Here is a 15,201-nt window from a genome sequence, read left to right on the forward strand (position 1 = left end):
TTAAATGAACAAATTTCACTACTGTGTTTTATTCTGCACTTATTAAAATTTTCTATGTAAACAATTTCTACATTGGTCAAAGTTCCTCTTTAGTGTTCTAATATATAAATTCTTTTTACAAAAAAGACATCATATTCTCATTTGGTCCTTCAATAAATTTCATATACAGCAGCTAGAAAATAAGAACAGCACAAACTGAATATACCATGAAGTATATATTAAAGTATATATTAAAGTAATCAATTACCACAGCAATTGAAAATCCCTGATCTTTGTATCTGCAATAGTCAGAATAATGGAAAGCGATTACAAAGGTGCTGTGATTTCTTCATCATCTACAACAAGCATATGAAGAATTCCTTCTCTTCTTTTCCCACTGCTGACAGCTTTAATGCAACAGTTATGCTTTCCAATACTGAAATGTGTTTCTGTCCCATCATCTACAAATTCTCCCTGGTACAAAAAAGGAAAAATAAATGTTGAACAGGTGATCAAATGTATTCAAATATTCTAATTGTTCATTAACCATCAAAAGATTGTTCTAAAAGAAAGGGTGGCTAACCTGTAACCCTCCAGATGTTACTGAGTTACAACTCCCATACAGCTCCCTGATCAATGCCCAGGTGAGCTGAGGTTGATGGGAATTCAGCTCCATCAGGAGGGCCACAGCTTCTGATTCACAGGCAAACGTATTCAAAGTCATCACAATGCACTTCATAGAGCAGCACCGAGCTTAGACTGTCATGAAATTGGTTAGATTTTAAAGGTTTCATTGCTGTCCAATGCTCTGTTCCCAAGTTTTACAAATTCCAAAGTGAATGAACTGTTTAATTGTTCCATTTCCTATGGAGGAAATTTATCGCACACTGGTGGCCTAATGTGTAGTCTATGTCACAAAGACAAGATAATAATTTTTTCTTATGTTTGAATAACACTTAAAAACACTTAAATACCATTCTATAAGTGAGTAGCTTTTAAAATCATTCCCTCATTTAAAAGTCTTTCAGTCAACCCTGGAATGGACTCCCTGGGAAGATGACGGACTATCCTTCCTTAGAGGTTTTTAAACAGAGGTTGGGTGGCCATTTGTTCTGGATGTTTTAGCTGAGATTTCTGCACAGGAGGGGGTTGGAGTAGCTGAGCCTGAGGTCCCTTCCAACTCTACAATTCTATGAAAGAAGGAACTGGTCAAGTGTACATTTCCTTGCTTTTAAGGGTATTTAAACCAAGTTCAAATTCTTCACTTATGGAGTGGGTGCGGATAACATTGAATATGCATCTCTTAATTGTAACTTTAGTCCATTTTAATTTAAAAGTTTTCATTTTGGAATATCTATGGTTACATACCGCCGTTTCCACTTTTTTACCATTGCACCAGACATCCATTGTGTCTTTTTCTGTTAAAAAAAAAAAGGACTGTCACTTAATGATAACATTTTCTTATCTTAAAAACTATTTACTATAACATATGCATGTCAGATATGTCCAGACCAAGGCTTCCCATTTTGTATCTTATATTTAATTTTGATTTAGGGCTTGTCCACAATTTCAGCCATTATTTAGCTATGAATTCATTTCTTTTCCATTCAAATTAGACCACAGTAATCCACACCTGCATGTATTTGCATCTGTATGAGGAGCAACTTTGGTCTTTCCCTTTCATCCCAGCAGGCATTCTCTTTAGTGTTTTTGTTCCAGCCTTCCAGCTTGTTGATTCTATTATGTTGCATACATCTTTTTTTTTTAAATCACCACCCAGGAAGTGTCCAAAAGCACAATGACAGGCAATTTTAAATTCTCAACACACTCTTTCTTGCTGTTCCATTCCTGTGTCTTGTGAAAATCCAATCTTATCCATTGAACTGAACCGCAGTTAAGCAAAATCTTCCTTAAGATTTTTTGTGCATAGCTGATTCAATGGGTAACATCAGATTTTTGCAAGGCACAACTGTGGGACAATGATAAAAACTCTCAGTTGCAGGGGAACCAATTAGTACACAATATGATCAAAGTATGGGTGAAGCAAAAGTGTGGATGAGCTCTATATCAAGTGTAGTTTTGCACCTGAGCTAGAGTGATGAAGACAATGCTTTGTACAGCCACAGTCAAAGCCAGTAAGATTCTGATAACATGAGGTTTTTCTTCCTAATGGACATGTTGGAGCCTAACAAGGGGTGTGTTAATCTACCTATGGGGTTGCCACCAACTAATCTCACCTCAAAATAAAAAAATTCCTTCCAGTAGCACCTTAAAGACCAACTAAGTTAGTTCTTGGTATGAGCTTTGGTATGAAGCTCATAAGTTAGTTCTTGGTATGAACTGTGTGTATCTGAAGAAGTGTGCATGCACACCAAAGCTCATACCAAGAACTAACTTAGTTGGTCTTTAAGGTGCTACTGGAAGGAATTTTTTTATTTTGACTATGGCAGACCAACATGGCTACCAATCTGTAACTAATCTCACCCCAGTGTGTTTTGTAAAGAGAAAATATGGGATGTAATGTTCAGGGTTCTCATAGTGCTTGTAGGGGGCAGGGAAATAATACAGGTGTGAGGGTGTCATTTTTTTCTTCTACCAGAGCATGAGTTAGTAGCATTCCCAGATCTCTGTAAATGCTAGCTATGCCCTTAAACAAGTTAGATGGTGCAGGGCATACTTTAAAGAGAGCTAAGAATATTGAGACAAGCATTGGGGCTTGTGTGCTCTCCCTTTCTTCTCCTGATGTTGCATGGCAGGGAGAATTATTATTTTTTAAATATATGTTTACTGGCTTTTGAGAAATAAAGAAGGAAAAAGTCAATAAGATTTCCAAATCAATCAAAAGGGGGTGGGGAGTAACTGTAACCATAACTGTGATTGAGGATATAATCTTCTTCATCTTCAGAAATAAATATGGAACAATGGGTCAGAGTTTAAATCAGTTGGTTGGGGAAGGAGAGAACTTTGAAAGTACAGTGGTACCTCAGGTTACATACGCTTCAGGTTACAGACGCCGCTAACCCAGAAATATTACCTCGGGTTAAGAACTTTGCTTCAGGATGAGAACAGAAATCGTGCTGTGGTGGTGCGGCAGCAGCAGGAGGCCCCATTAACTAAAGTGGTGCTTCAGGTTAAGAACAGTTTCAGGTTAAGTACGGACCTCCGGAACAAATTAAGTACTTAACCCGAGGTACCACTGTAATCCAGTTTAGCATTACATGCAAATGTCATCCAGTGCCACTAATAAACAAGCCAATGGTAAAATGATCACTAACTCACATACTGAAGGGGGTTGGACTCGATGGCCCTTGTGGTCTCTTCCAACTCTATGAGTCTATGAAGTGTTCATATGTTTTTTCCATATCAAAAAGGCCCTTCACTAATTCCCAGGAGGTTCTAATGATACTCAGAGCTCTCCAGGATCAGTCTCCAATGAGGTATTTGTTTTATAGTTTGTTTCAAATAAAGGAGTCACAACAAAAATCAGTGCTCTTGGAACGGGACCACAGCATGACTAAACAAAATATATGGGAATATATGGGACCATACAAAAGGCAAACATGGAACTATGTAAGAATAACCTACCTAATACAACCCTGTAATCTGTACAATCCAAGTGTAACATCCAAGTACTTGTTGTTTTTGACCTGTTCTCCATGTATTTTGTGAGGCTCTTGCCATTAATTTCCAAGGTATATTCATACGCAAAGCCACTGACAGCATCAATGTTAATAGTAGCCTTTGTTTTAGATGTTCCGACAGTAAATGTCTCTTTCCCTACTAATTTGAACATCCATTCTTTTCTCATTATTTCCTGAAGAGAAAAAAAATAGCACTGATGTCAACATATATATTTGCTTCAGTACTGAAAAAAGGAAACATCACATAGCTTTCTGTTTATTTACATCATAAAAAGAAAGCTTGATCTCAAGTACACATTTCAGTTTAATAAAAGTGTTACATTAGAAGGGAAGGTCAACAGACTGTCTTGAGCAACTGGATGGGGTATTTTGACACACACCAGGAAGTACAGTTTTGCTTTGTCCCCCCTGCCCCACCTTGGTTTTAATGTACAGTGGTACCTCGGGTTACATACGCTTCAAGTTACATATGCTTCAGGTTACACTCTCCGCTAACCCAGAAATAGTGCTTCAGGTTAAGAACTTTGCTTCAGGATAAGAACAGAAATCGTGTTCCAGCGGCGCAGCAGCAGCAGGAGGCCCCATTAGCTAAAGTGGTTTTTCAGGTTAAGAACAGTTTCAGGTTAAGAACAGACCTCCGGAACGAATTAAGTACTTAACCTGAGGTACCACTGTATCTATGTGGGCATTTTTGTTTGCTTGTAAGCTGCTTTGGGTTGTCTTAGGCAAGATAAAAGCAACTACCAAATTTAATAAATAATAATCATTATTATCATCAATGCTAAAGGGACCTAATGCCAAAGCTAATTCACAGATGGCATCTAGCCCTTGTACACCTATATCACATTAATAGGGGCATGTTGTCCTACTTTTAGACAGAATGTCACTTAACACATTTATGGTGGGAATTCTCATGGGAAAAGAAGTGTTGGCAGGCAGTCTCTGGTATAAATGCAACAGGAGGCCAATATGGATTCAAGATTGGCCTTGCTGTCATTTATGGGGTAGAGAAAATTACTGGTATAATAGTTCATCTCCTAATAGCGGCTTACAAAAAAACCTGCTCATTACTGAAAAAGTAAGGAGGATTTTGTGCTGGGGAGATGGTTTGATAAGTATTTGGCAGTTTGCAATGGCAGAAAAATTCACAGCAGAGGCAGATAGGGAAGGAAACTTTCCATGAGGACTGTCTCACCTATTTCTTAGAAATCATTTTTTAAAGATTATTTAACCTGTGTTTGGATCTATACAGATTACAGAAAACATGTATATATGCAAGCAAAATGATATTGCAAAACCAGCTAAAGCAAAGTACATACATTGTACCACAGATTACTGCCCATCTCTTTTATTTTTTGGGTGTTGCTATTAAAATTTAAAGGGGGAAATGAGTGCACTTTCAGACAAGTATGCATGGACTTTCACATACCAAGAGAACTATGGTGATAAGGCCTTTTTCCTAATGGTAGAAGTTTCACCATGATATTGTTTGGATTGTCAGCAAAGCCTAAGCTTTCTTTCTCATATCATACATATCATGTGGAAAACCACATCCTGGCAGAACAGATAGGCATGTGTCAGAGAACAGCTCTATTGCTGGAGCTCTGCATATACTTATTACTAGGGATATCACAGGAATAGGGGCATCCAGAAAGTCAAAGTCTCCTGCTCAGTTTCTGTGAGAAGAATCAAAGTAGGAAGCACAGCCCATGTTGAGTGGACTTCTTGTCCTGGTTCTATATGTGAACATATCCATTCACCAGCAGCCCATCCCAGAGCAAAGATTTACATTAGGGGGCCAGGCAAGATGGTAGCAGTAGTGCAGCAACTCCTTGGACTCGACAGACTTCCTTGCCTCTTCCCTCTTTCCCCCTTGCTTGATTTTCTTCCCCAAATAAAAAAGAGACATAACCAGCATTTATGTTGCAATGCCTCCTTCGACTTCATATAATAAAAACTGAATGGAACTGCAACCCCCATAATTTTTGGCCACGGCTGGGGATTATATGCGTTGTAGTTCAATTTCCAGGATCTCTAACAGAAGGAAACATCACAGTACACTTCCATTTGTTCTGGAAAAAAAGCAAATGCAGAAGGAGGAAGAGCCCAGGAGTGTGAGGGGATGTCCTTTCCAAGGAGCTAATGCACTATTGCTATCACTGCTAATATTTTAAGAAAAGTAGAATATCTTCTGCAGAAAAACCAAGTGTTTTTCCACTACATGTTTTAGCTTTTAGACCGAGACTTTAAATCCACAGTACAGATCAGTGACATAAATTTAATCTAACAAACTTCACAGAAAATAACCTCTTAAGGACTATTATTTGGTAAACCAGGTTAACTAGGTTTTACTGACATAAAAAAACTCAGTTTGTTTTCATACTGTGTGCTTTTCATGTAAGAATCCTACCTTTCCATCCACATACACAACACGTTTTCCTGAGGTGGTCCCATGTTCAAATTCAATTTTGTGGATGCCATCACTCAAACCTACTTCCCAGATAGCCACTAGGTCCGTCATTCTGTCCAGGTAGCTGCAAGAATATATGTTTAAATACAACTGATTAATATGTAGTCCACAATTCAGAGACCCCCTTTAGGTATGTACAAAAATCTGCACATGTATACTCCATACCCCAAGCAGATCTTTATTCTGAAGTCTGCTTCTGAACAGCTTCCAAATATTGTCCTCAGGTTTTGTGGGACCTCTTTGGAAAGAGGGATATTAAAGGCTACATTCCACTTGCCCTTGAAAACCTATCAAATGGTGCCTTAATCCTGTAGTGTTGTTTTTATTTAGGTAGTCTTTACCTCCTCACCCAAATTCTAAGCTACGAGGAACACAGCAATAATCAAATTATATTAGAAATGGAACAATACTCAGATCACAAGACAGCCTGAACTAGAATTTTTTTTGTAGGCATTTATTTTGACAAATACAAATAGGATGGAATCTAATTTGGACCCTTGGACTCTAGAAATGCTTTTGATCTAACACAGACATACACTAATAGAGGACATAGGGAGGCAATTTTGTTGATCAGCCTCCTGAAAACCAGCTCCTTAGAGCTGGATAATTCTCCAAAACAGTGTGCAAGGTGGCATAGTGGTTTGCAGGGGGAAATCAGCAAACATTGACTCCCCTCTTCCACTAGTAGACATCTCTACTGCATTAAAAGTCGAAGTGTATTGCACCCAAAACTATTTAAATAATGCTTTCCTTTATCAAATAGATCCCCTTAAATAAATGAATTTTTTGAACAGGCTCCAATTGTTATCTGTGTCACTGTAATCAAGTTTAGTAGTAAACCCAGAAATAGTGCTTTTTATATTTTTAAAAATTATTTCATTGTATATGCATTATAAATATAACAGACAAAAATTTAAAGATGAAAAAAAACAAAACTATAAAATAGGCATGTAGAATGAGTAAGTTGCACTTGAATTAAAATAGCTAAGTCCAAGTAAAGACTGTCAACTTTATTAACTCATCAAGTATAATTCTAGATGAAATAGTTATTTTTATAGTTTTCTTGGCCAGTATTTGCAACCTAAAATATAAAGAATGAAAACATAGCTCAAGTTAAAATTTTGTTTGCATCTCAAATTAACTCATCTTATATGCATATTACAGTAAGCCTACTATTTAAACTATATTGATAGCACAAATCCTATCACTATTAACATCTGGGAAGGCTTTCCCAGACCTCTTACAGCACAGACTACTTTTTACCTTACATCATCTTCATAGTCAGTACTTTCATCACGGGATGCCATAGCAATCAAAACAGGCTTTAATCCATTTAGCAGCAAGAAAAGAAAAGGCAGAACACTAGCAGCAGCAAAGAGATGTTGAAAACTATAACTCCAGGTTTATTAGGAAGAAATCCTTTCCCAGTTTTCATCTTGTTTAAACACTATGGTTAGGATTCTTATAGGATTAAACACTGTTAAATATAATGTAATAAATCTGTCCATTCTGGCAGTGCACAAAGTAGTGGCAAATATAAATCACTTAGATCTACAGGCTTATAAAGTACTGGATTGTTTTACTAGGGCTGTGTATGCAACACATCTTTCTAGAATAACTGAAGACTGAGTAATTGCTTTTTCTATATAGTCTGCACACAATCTAGATCTATTGGATATATTTTTGCTCCTGAAAAGTGCTAATTGAGAAACAGAATTCCAAAAATAATAAAAGATCATTGTAGATTGTTTCCGCAGTATCCTGCAGTGTGCCCAATGAAAACAGATGTACATGGTCCATATAATGGGAGGTGTACCCACACACGCCCAATACAGTGGTACCTTGGATTACATACGCTTCGGGTTACATACGCTTCAGGTTACACTCTGCTAACCCAGAAATATTACCTCGGGTTAAGAACTTTGCTTCAGGATGAGAACAGAAATCATGCAGCAGCGAAGCAGCGGCAGCAGGAGGCCCCATTAGCTAAAATTGTGCTTCAGGTTAAGAACAGTTTCAGGTTAAGAACAGACCTCCGGAACGAATTAAGTTCTTAACCCGAGGTACCACTGTAATCTTGTGAACAGGCATATACTGTACAAAGATCACTATCAACATTTCATTCATCATTCACCCGAGACTTCTTCAGGGAAGAAAAAGCGTGAATAACCTAATCAATGGAAGAATCTTCTAACGCATAACAATAACCACACCCTTTCTTGTGGATCCCAAGATCTAGAATTGATCTATATTGAAAGTAACATGTTGAGGACCAGCATGAACGATTCAAGATTGAGAAAAGCTACATTTTTGTCCTACAAATGGATTAGTGTGTACACAGCTCAAGTTTTTATTTGCTAGTTATTCATAATGTTTCAAGTTACATCAGCTTTGCAACTATGTTATTGGCCCTCAATGACTTTTACAAACAAACTGTCTAGACTGTCTAGACAATTGTATTTAAACAATTTGGAGCAAAGAGATGGCCTGAAAGGACAGTTTTGCCAGAAGCTTTCTACTCAACACAAACTACAAAGTGATTGCTATAAACAAACCTGAGTTACATCATGGCTCTGGATTGGGTTGACAGCTCTCCCAAGTGTTGAACATGTAGTGATAAGTGATGCTTTATATTGAGACTTAAAGGTAAAGGGACCCCTGACCATTAGGTCCAGTCGTGGCCAACTCTGGGGTTGTGGCGCTCATCTCGCTTTATTGGCCGAGGGAGCCAGTGTACAGCTTCCGGGTCATGTGGCCAGCATGACTAAGTCGCTTCTGGTGAACCAGAGCAGCGCACGGAAATGCTGTTTACCTTCTCGCCGGAGCGGTACCTATTTATCTACTTGCACTTTGATGTGTTGGCAGGAGCAGGGACTGAGCAACAGGAGCTCACCCTGTCAGGGGGATTCAAACTGCCAACCTTCTGATTGGCAAGTCCTAGGCTCTGTGGTTTAACCCACAGCGCCACCCGCGTCCCATATTGAGACTTATGCTGAACATAAATAACCCAGTATGGCCTAGTGGACTAACACCAGGACTTCTTTAGCCCTGGTATTAGGAGATGCCAGGAACCGAACTGGGACTTTTTGCAAACCCACTTTAAAACATGGCTTTGGGGTGGGGGTGGGGACTGTGGCAATCTCAATTAGCTTTAAAGACAGGTTGCTTATTTGGAACATTATTTGAGAAGTCATCTATGCACACACACATATGGGATATCCACCTGCACAGAAGAGCAAGCAATTAAGAAACTCTTACCTGGAACCTGCCAGACAACAATGGAGATATCAATAAAGCTAGGCAGGCAAGCAAGTGAAAACCTAGCAGCTACAGACTGATAAGAGTGCTGGAAAAATAGACCAGTGATGTCATAATGTCACCTGCGTGTGACTAGACACTGAAATCTAAGAATTAAAGAGAAATTCCCATTAAGCAAACTCCCTGTCAATCAAAATCACTGATACTGCTGCCTCATATTATTTTATCCTAACTGCGTTTCTCCATCTTTTGTTGCTGGAGGATAAAAAAGCAACTGGAGGATAAAAAAGCAACTATCCAGTATTAAACTGTGTGAAATCAAGACTGAAGAGGAGGCCCTGAAGAAAATCAGAGATAAAAGGCCTATATTTTTAAAGAGCAATAATAGAATAGGAATAGAAGGAGATAGGAGACAGAAGCAGTTATAGGGAAAAGAGAATGTAAAAAGAGGTAGGAGGGATGAATGAGAAGAGGGTACAAGTGAAGGAGATGGGTACAAGAAACAACTGGAGATGAGGAAAATACTTTTGAGAAGCATGAGTGGGGAAAGAGAAAGGATATATATATATATATATATATATATATATATATATGCTTTCGTAGATTTTCACGGGTACAGGAATGCAGGTTTTGGTGTCTTCGGGTGTCTTCCCGTGTAAGAGTTGGGGTGTCTAGGCGACGTTTCGACGAGGTCTCACTCGTCATCTTCATATATATATATTCCTCTTCAGACCCTTAGGATCAGCAAATTCTGCCTAAAACGTAGAGACTGTGTCACAATATCTCCAGGGTCAATGTCTCTACTTACAGTGGGTCAATGTCTCTACTTACTGTGAGAAAAGCTGAACTATGAAACTCCCTGCTGCAATGATACTGATTAGACATCAATAGAAAATGTCAGTACTGTAATTGCCAGCTTATTGTGCCAATCTCTATCTCCATCCACTACAATTTTGTTTAATAGTTCTATTCTACACCACCACTGTTTGACTAGAAGACTTTAATATTTTCAACCCTCTCAAGGAACCTCTGGATTATAAGAAGTGTGGGAGAGCTGCTCACCAAGATATCCTAGGCTTGAAGTACTTTTAAAAAGAAAGCCGCAGCCCTTAAATTAGGCCTGGAAGCTCACAGGCAGCCCATGTGATTTGCCCAGAACCAACTGGATGTGGTCCCACCTGCCAGCAATTCACACTGAGAAAGGCTGCAACAATCTGTGCTCGCTGCCATTTCTGAGCAGTCTTCAAGGAATGAGAGCACCAGGGACAAGAATATGCCAAAGAGAGTTGGGGTGAGAACACACAGACCTGTTTTACACCATTATTTACATCTGGGGAACGCTGGGAGGTGCATAGAGAGAAGAAATGCCATAGTGCATATGCCACAGCATATCCAGACTCCTTCATCTACCCCAACTGCAGCAACTGCCCCAACTGGTCTCTACAGCCACAGTAACTCTCCAAGGGTTTGACTTCACCCCCAAAGGCACATTCTTCCATTGTCTCCAGAGGCAGACAGATGTCGCCGCCAACAACAACATTCAAGGAGAAGGTGAGAAAACCCTATCCATGCCACAAATTCAAATACCAAAAGCATGTGAAGAATATGTCTTAATCTACATTTATAGCATTCTAGATTCTTCAATGGAAGGGTCATTTGGTGGCTCAGGCCAAGTAAGATTGGATGTATATCTAAGTGTGCATTACCTTTGCAAGAGGATGCTTCTTTATTGCTGGATTAATCTGAAATAACTAGGAGAGGTGGGTACACAATCATTCATCCTTCCACTCACAGAGTTGAAGGGGGGAAAAGTTGTTCCTAGTCTAGAGAAGGGTTGTTACAGTGGGTCAAGAGAGCCATAAATAGTGTTTATGTCTTTGAACTTGCTTTCTAAGGGCGATGTGGTTTGTCTCTAGGGCATATGTGTACAAAGAGGAACAGAAATGGTCATGTAATCCGGATTAACTCCCTGGTGCCTTTTTAAATTAGCAAATGGATGAATCACAGCCCCCCCCTCCCCTCTTTATAGTCGAAGCGAGAACTCCAGCCACAGGTAGTCGATGTGAGTAAGCAAGGGGTGGCGGTTGTTAATCCAGAGTAATAAAGGTAGAGCCAAACAAACCGTCTGCTGCTTTCAAGGATTTTACAGGGATTTATCTAGGCCGGGGCAGTTGAAAGATACACACAGTAAAGGGGTGGAGGAGGTGGGTAGATGGGCTGGGATTGAGGGGGAGAGGAAGAGACGGGCCAACCGTCGTGTCGGCTGGTGACAGGGCCTCCCCCTTCTTCCCACCCCACGGAGTCCTCCCGAAGGCGAGGCCTTTTTCCTGGGGACAGTGGCGAGGACCTGTATCTATGGGCGACGGGCCCGTAGCGCTACAAACAACAACTCCAACCCAGGCGAAGGAGGAGAAGGAGATAAAATGGCGGGGCGGAGCACGACAAGTTACGGCGACTCTGCCCTCCCTCCTCCCTCCCTCTCCCTCAGATACCTGCGCGGCTCTCCCAGACCGTTACTCCGCTCGCAACGGACTCTCCCTCCCAAAATGGCGGCCGAGCCTGGAGGAGGAGGAGAAGAGGGAGAGGGAGAGGCCGCCCAGCGCCTCTTCCTTTCTCCACCCGGCGGCTCACCTGCTTTGCTCCGTCCCGCCTGTCCGTCAGCGGGCTGCTGCTTTCATCTCACACACACACCCCGCCCGCCCTGCCTCCGTGGAGCCGCTTCCCTTCTCGCGAGGGAGGCCTCCCTCTTCAGCGCCACCTCTGGAGGCGCCTCGGCTGCGCGCTCCCCAGTTCCTCCTCTTCTCCTCAGGCTCCCCAAAGCAACGCGGGCTGACTGTTCCCCGCCGCGCCGCGCTTAAATTTCTTAAAGGATGCTGCTTCCTCGTTCTTCCTTCAGCGCCCCTTCACCTTTTCTTCCATCATTACTTTTCCTTACTCTTTTCCCATGAAGCAGCTGCAAGGCGGATACGGCTTGTTCCTAAATCAGGATTTATAGTCCCCCTGGAGAAGGAAAAAACAGTAACGACCCAGTTCGGATTTATTTCAGAGGAACAGGCGTAGGCGGTTTTTCTTCTGTGCTGCCTGAGTTTTGCAGTACTTTTCTTTCTCTCGGATTGCTGGAAAGAGATCGTGTCGAATAGTCTAGAAACGTAATGTAATTCTTTGTACCCAAGCAAGAGTATGTTATCCTTCTATGTTTGCTAATAGCAAAGAAATACAGGATGGCGGCTACTATTGTATATTCTCATCTGGGAGAGTTTGCTACGCGCCCTAGCCATAGGTGTGGAAAATTCAAAGAGTCTTAAAAACCCAATCTTGTACACATTTTACTCAGAAGTAAATAAACCCCACTGCTTCCAATGGGATTTAATTCCCAGATAAGTGTTCATAATGACTACAGTCTTACGGTTCAGATTAATGTGGGAGCCTTTAAGGGGCAGCAAAATCGAAACGATGCTGATCGGTGTCTTTTCCCCTGTTAATCACTGAGCGCACCCATCGACGGAGCCCCAATAACATTGGAAGGGAACTAGCTTCCCCGGGGCTCATGACAGAATTCCCCACAGGTGCCCTTTTGTCCTCCACAATCTCCTTTGGTACACGTATGAGAGGGGAAATGCAACAGGTGCAACTTTCACAGCATCGTGGAGTTGGAGGGAACCTCGATGGCCTCGATCTTACTGCAGCCCTTTTGTCTGATCTGGTGCAAGAGCACCCACGACAGATGGGTGCCCTGAAGACATAGGATAGCGAGAGAAAGCTTCACCTGTTGAATAAGATTCACGGGGTGGGGGGCAACTGCTAAAGGCGCAGGAGCGCCAGCAGCAAAATGGGCCATATTGCTGTCAGAGAGAGAGAGAAAGTCTAGAAAACGTGAAGAATTTGTTTCCAGTATAAAGCGCAGCATCTTTTTCCTGCGGCCGCCAAGAGGAGCGAGCGAGCCAAGCTCAGAGAGTAAAACCTGCGTGGGATTGAGGAGCACGATGACAGCTCCTCTTTAGAAATGGTTCCCTCCCAGTCCCTAGATGGAGCCGAAAGGCGCCCATATTTGGAAGGGGAGGAGACTGAAGCCCAACCCTTGGGGGCGGCCTTGCTGCGAGGATTTCCTCCAACCCGCAGCTGAAGCTGCAAATCCCGCCTATAACGGCTGGGAGAGGCGCAGCCCGGGGCTGCTGCAGAAAAGAAGGGACCGGAGCTTGTTAAATCGTCCGCGCCAGGTAATGGGCTTTTGAGTTCTCGATGTGAGCAAGTGAAAGTGAGGACACGTGTCAAAGGAAGGCGCAAGGGCCCAAAGGGACCTAAAGGTGTTGGTGGAGGGAGAAGGAGGCGGCGGCGGGTGGAGAGCCTGTGGGGAGATATTATTGCTTTTACATGTGCTGGTGCTTTTCATATTTAGGCCTCTTTGCACAGACAGCGTTTACTAGAAGTATAGTAAGGGCTTTAATTTATATTCTGGTTTGCCACATGAGCTGCAACCTCAGGAGATAAAAACATATAAAACAAACACGTCTCTGCAGCATAAACAAACTTGCTCATCGATTCTCAGCTTCTGCCCCAAGAATATTCAAACCCACTTAAACTCTAGCGAGTGCCGGTAAAAGGCAACACTTTGTTATCTGCAGCAGGTTTTTTTAGTAACTTGAAACCCTGCATGTGCTTTCAGTAGCAGAAATGCCCTTCAGGCGAGGGAATACATATAACCATCAGCTCCTTATAGTTGGCATGACTGTTACTCTATATAAATATTTGTTTTAGTGTTTTAAAATTGTAAACCACATTGGCAGAAAGATAGTATATAAAGCCATCCAATAAGAAAACCAGGCAAAACCCACCCACTCTACAAAGCCAACCTCCACAAAAAGGCAACCCCGCCCCAAACAGGCACTTTACCATCCCCAGAAGCACTCTTCACAAACCCAGACAGGCAAAAGCAACTCATCTGTCCCAAAAATCCACACACACAAAAGGCAAAGTTACCCAAAAACCCACAGATGACAAGCAAACTCACACATACCCCCAAACAGTAATACAGCCCCCCAAGAAACAGGAAAAAAATCCTCCTCAGGAAAAAACCACATACCCCAAAACATGGAACGTCCCCTATAATAGGCAAAGCACAAGCTTCCTTTTGCACAACCTGTGCAGACATCTCAGTCACACATGCACATATAAAGCAAGCAGGCACCAACCCAACTGGCAAAAAGATCACTTTCCCCTTTACTGAAGAGTAGAATTACCACTGTTTCTAATCACCCGCAACTATTATGCTGCTATTCAGATGTGCAATGAGCCCTGTTTTGCTCTTGCTTATGATTTTTTGAAGAATGTGCAGGAGTCTTAAATTGGAAGGTGGGGGCTTTCAGGTTGTTTCTGTGTTGTACTTTGAATGGAACAGTAATAAGTTTGAACTAAAGGGGTTTTTATTCAGTGATAATGTGGACTTCTCTGCGAAGGACCTCTGTGCTAAAGGATAATCAACAATCTCTTTGCAGACTTCAGCCATCTGAAATGGAAAACAGAAGGGGAAACAAGAACTTATCATAATATTGCCACATGTAAAATTTGTTCATATCAATTTTTCCTCCGATGTGTTTCACCATATTTTTCTCCTAAATGTATTTTCAGATTACAGAAGAGATTGGAATATTGACCACTAATCAGCTGAAACTAAGGCTCCAAAATAATTTACTATGGCAGAGGTATTTGAACTTTAGATAATTCATAACTGTACATTTTAAACATATGTAGAATTGGTAAGAAATAGTACAATAACCTTTAGTATATTACCGTATGCATATAATGTATTCTTTAAAATGTTTGTAGTGTTGAGGGAAGAAGCCATTTCTCCCCACA

The 15,201-nt window shown here is 41.3% G+C and overlaps 2 protein-coding genes and 1 long non-coding RNA gene across 12 annotated transcripts in view; 1 reads left to right on the top strand and 2 right to left on the bottom strand.

Annotated features, from left to right (window-relative positions):
- On the bottom strand, nucleotides 1–12,122 carry FAIM (Fas apoptotic inhibitory molecule). 5 transcript variants are annotated; one of them, XM_083491570.1, is made up of 5 exons: nucleotides 11,980–12,122; nucleotides 6,031–6,154; nucleotides 3,565–3,793; nucleotides 1,348–1,397; nucleotides 1–453 (listed from the first exon to the last, which is right to left on the bottom strand). In XM_083491570.1, exons 2-5 carry the CDS (start codon nucleotides 6,139–6,141, stop codon nucleotides 307–309), a joined length of 537 nt encoding a protein of 178 aa, XP_083347696.1. In that variant the 5' UTR covers nucleotides 6,142–6,154; nucleotides 11,980–12,122; the 3' UTR covers nucleotides 1–306. The 5 variants fall into 5 exon arrangements, with proteins under 5 accessions (XP_083347696.1, XP_083347694.1, XP_083347695.1 ...); XM_083491568.1 differs by lacking the exon at nucleotides 11,980–12,122 and adding an exon at nucleotides 11,841–11,978; XM_083491569.1 differs by lacking the exon at nucleotides 11,980–12,122 and adding an exon at nucleotides 11,055–11,827.
- LOC310701327 lies at nucleotides 1,409–3,555 on the bottom strand. The gene is made up of 3 exons (XR_014523005.1): nucleotides 3,305–3,555; nucleotides 2,464–3,261; nucleotides 1,409–2,216 (listed from the first exon to the last, which is right to left on the bottom strand). It is a non-coding gene; the product is annotated as an uncharacterized lncRNA (long non-coding RNA).
- The window catches only part of CEP70 (centrosomal protein 70), a 20,986-nt gene continuing 15,950 nt past the window's right edge, over nucleotides 10,166–15,201 (top strand). For 5 of the 6 annotated variants that reach the window (XM_083490062.1, XM_083490065.1, XM_083490066.1 and 2 more), the window contains exons 1-2: nucleotides 13,442–13,565; nucleotides 14,974–15,047. In XM_083490062.1, coding sequence (XP_083346188.1) covers nucleotides 15,039–15,047 — 9 coding nt within the window. In that variant the 5' untranslated portion in view covers nucleotides 13,442–13,565; nucleotides 14,974–15,038. Of the gene's footprint in view, nucleotides 10,900–13,441; nucleotides 13,566–14,973; nucleotides 15,048–15,201 lie in introns of those variants that run through there. The other variant, XM_083490063.1, reaches the window with a different exon arrangement.

Source organism: Podarcis liolepis (assembly GCF_965112155.1).
Source record: "Podarcis liolepis genome assembly, chromosome: 1".
In the NCBI taxonomy this organism is placed as follows: Eukaryota; Metazoa; Chordata; class Lepidosauria; order Squamata; family Lacertidae; genus Podarcis; species Podarcis liolepis.

Excerpts from the sequence above, each read along its gene's own strand:
- FAIM (XM_083491567.1), bottom strand. The coding sequence starts at position 7,397 with ATGGCATCCCGTGATGAAAGTACTGACTATGAAGATGATGTAAG. Across the intron at positions 3,794-6,030 it reads TTGTGTATGTGGATGGAAAG|GAAATAATGAGAAAAGAATG; the intron begins GTAGGATTCTTA and ends TTTTCTCTTCAG. Across the intron at positions 454-1,347 it reads GTAAAAAAGTGGAAACGGCG|GGAGAATTTGTAGATGATGG; the intron begins GTATGTAACCAT and ends TTTTTGTACCAG.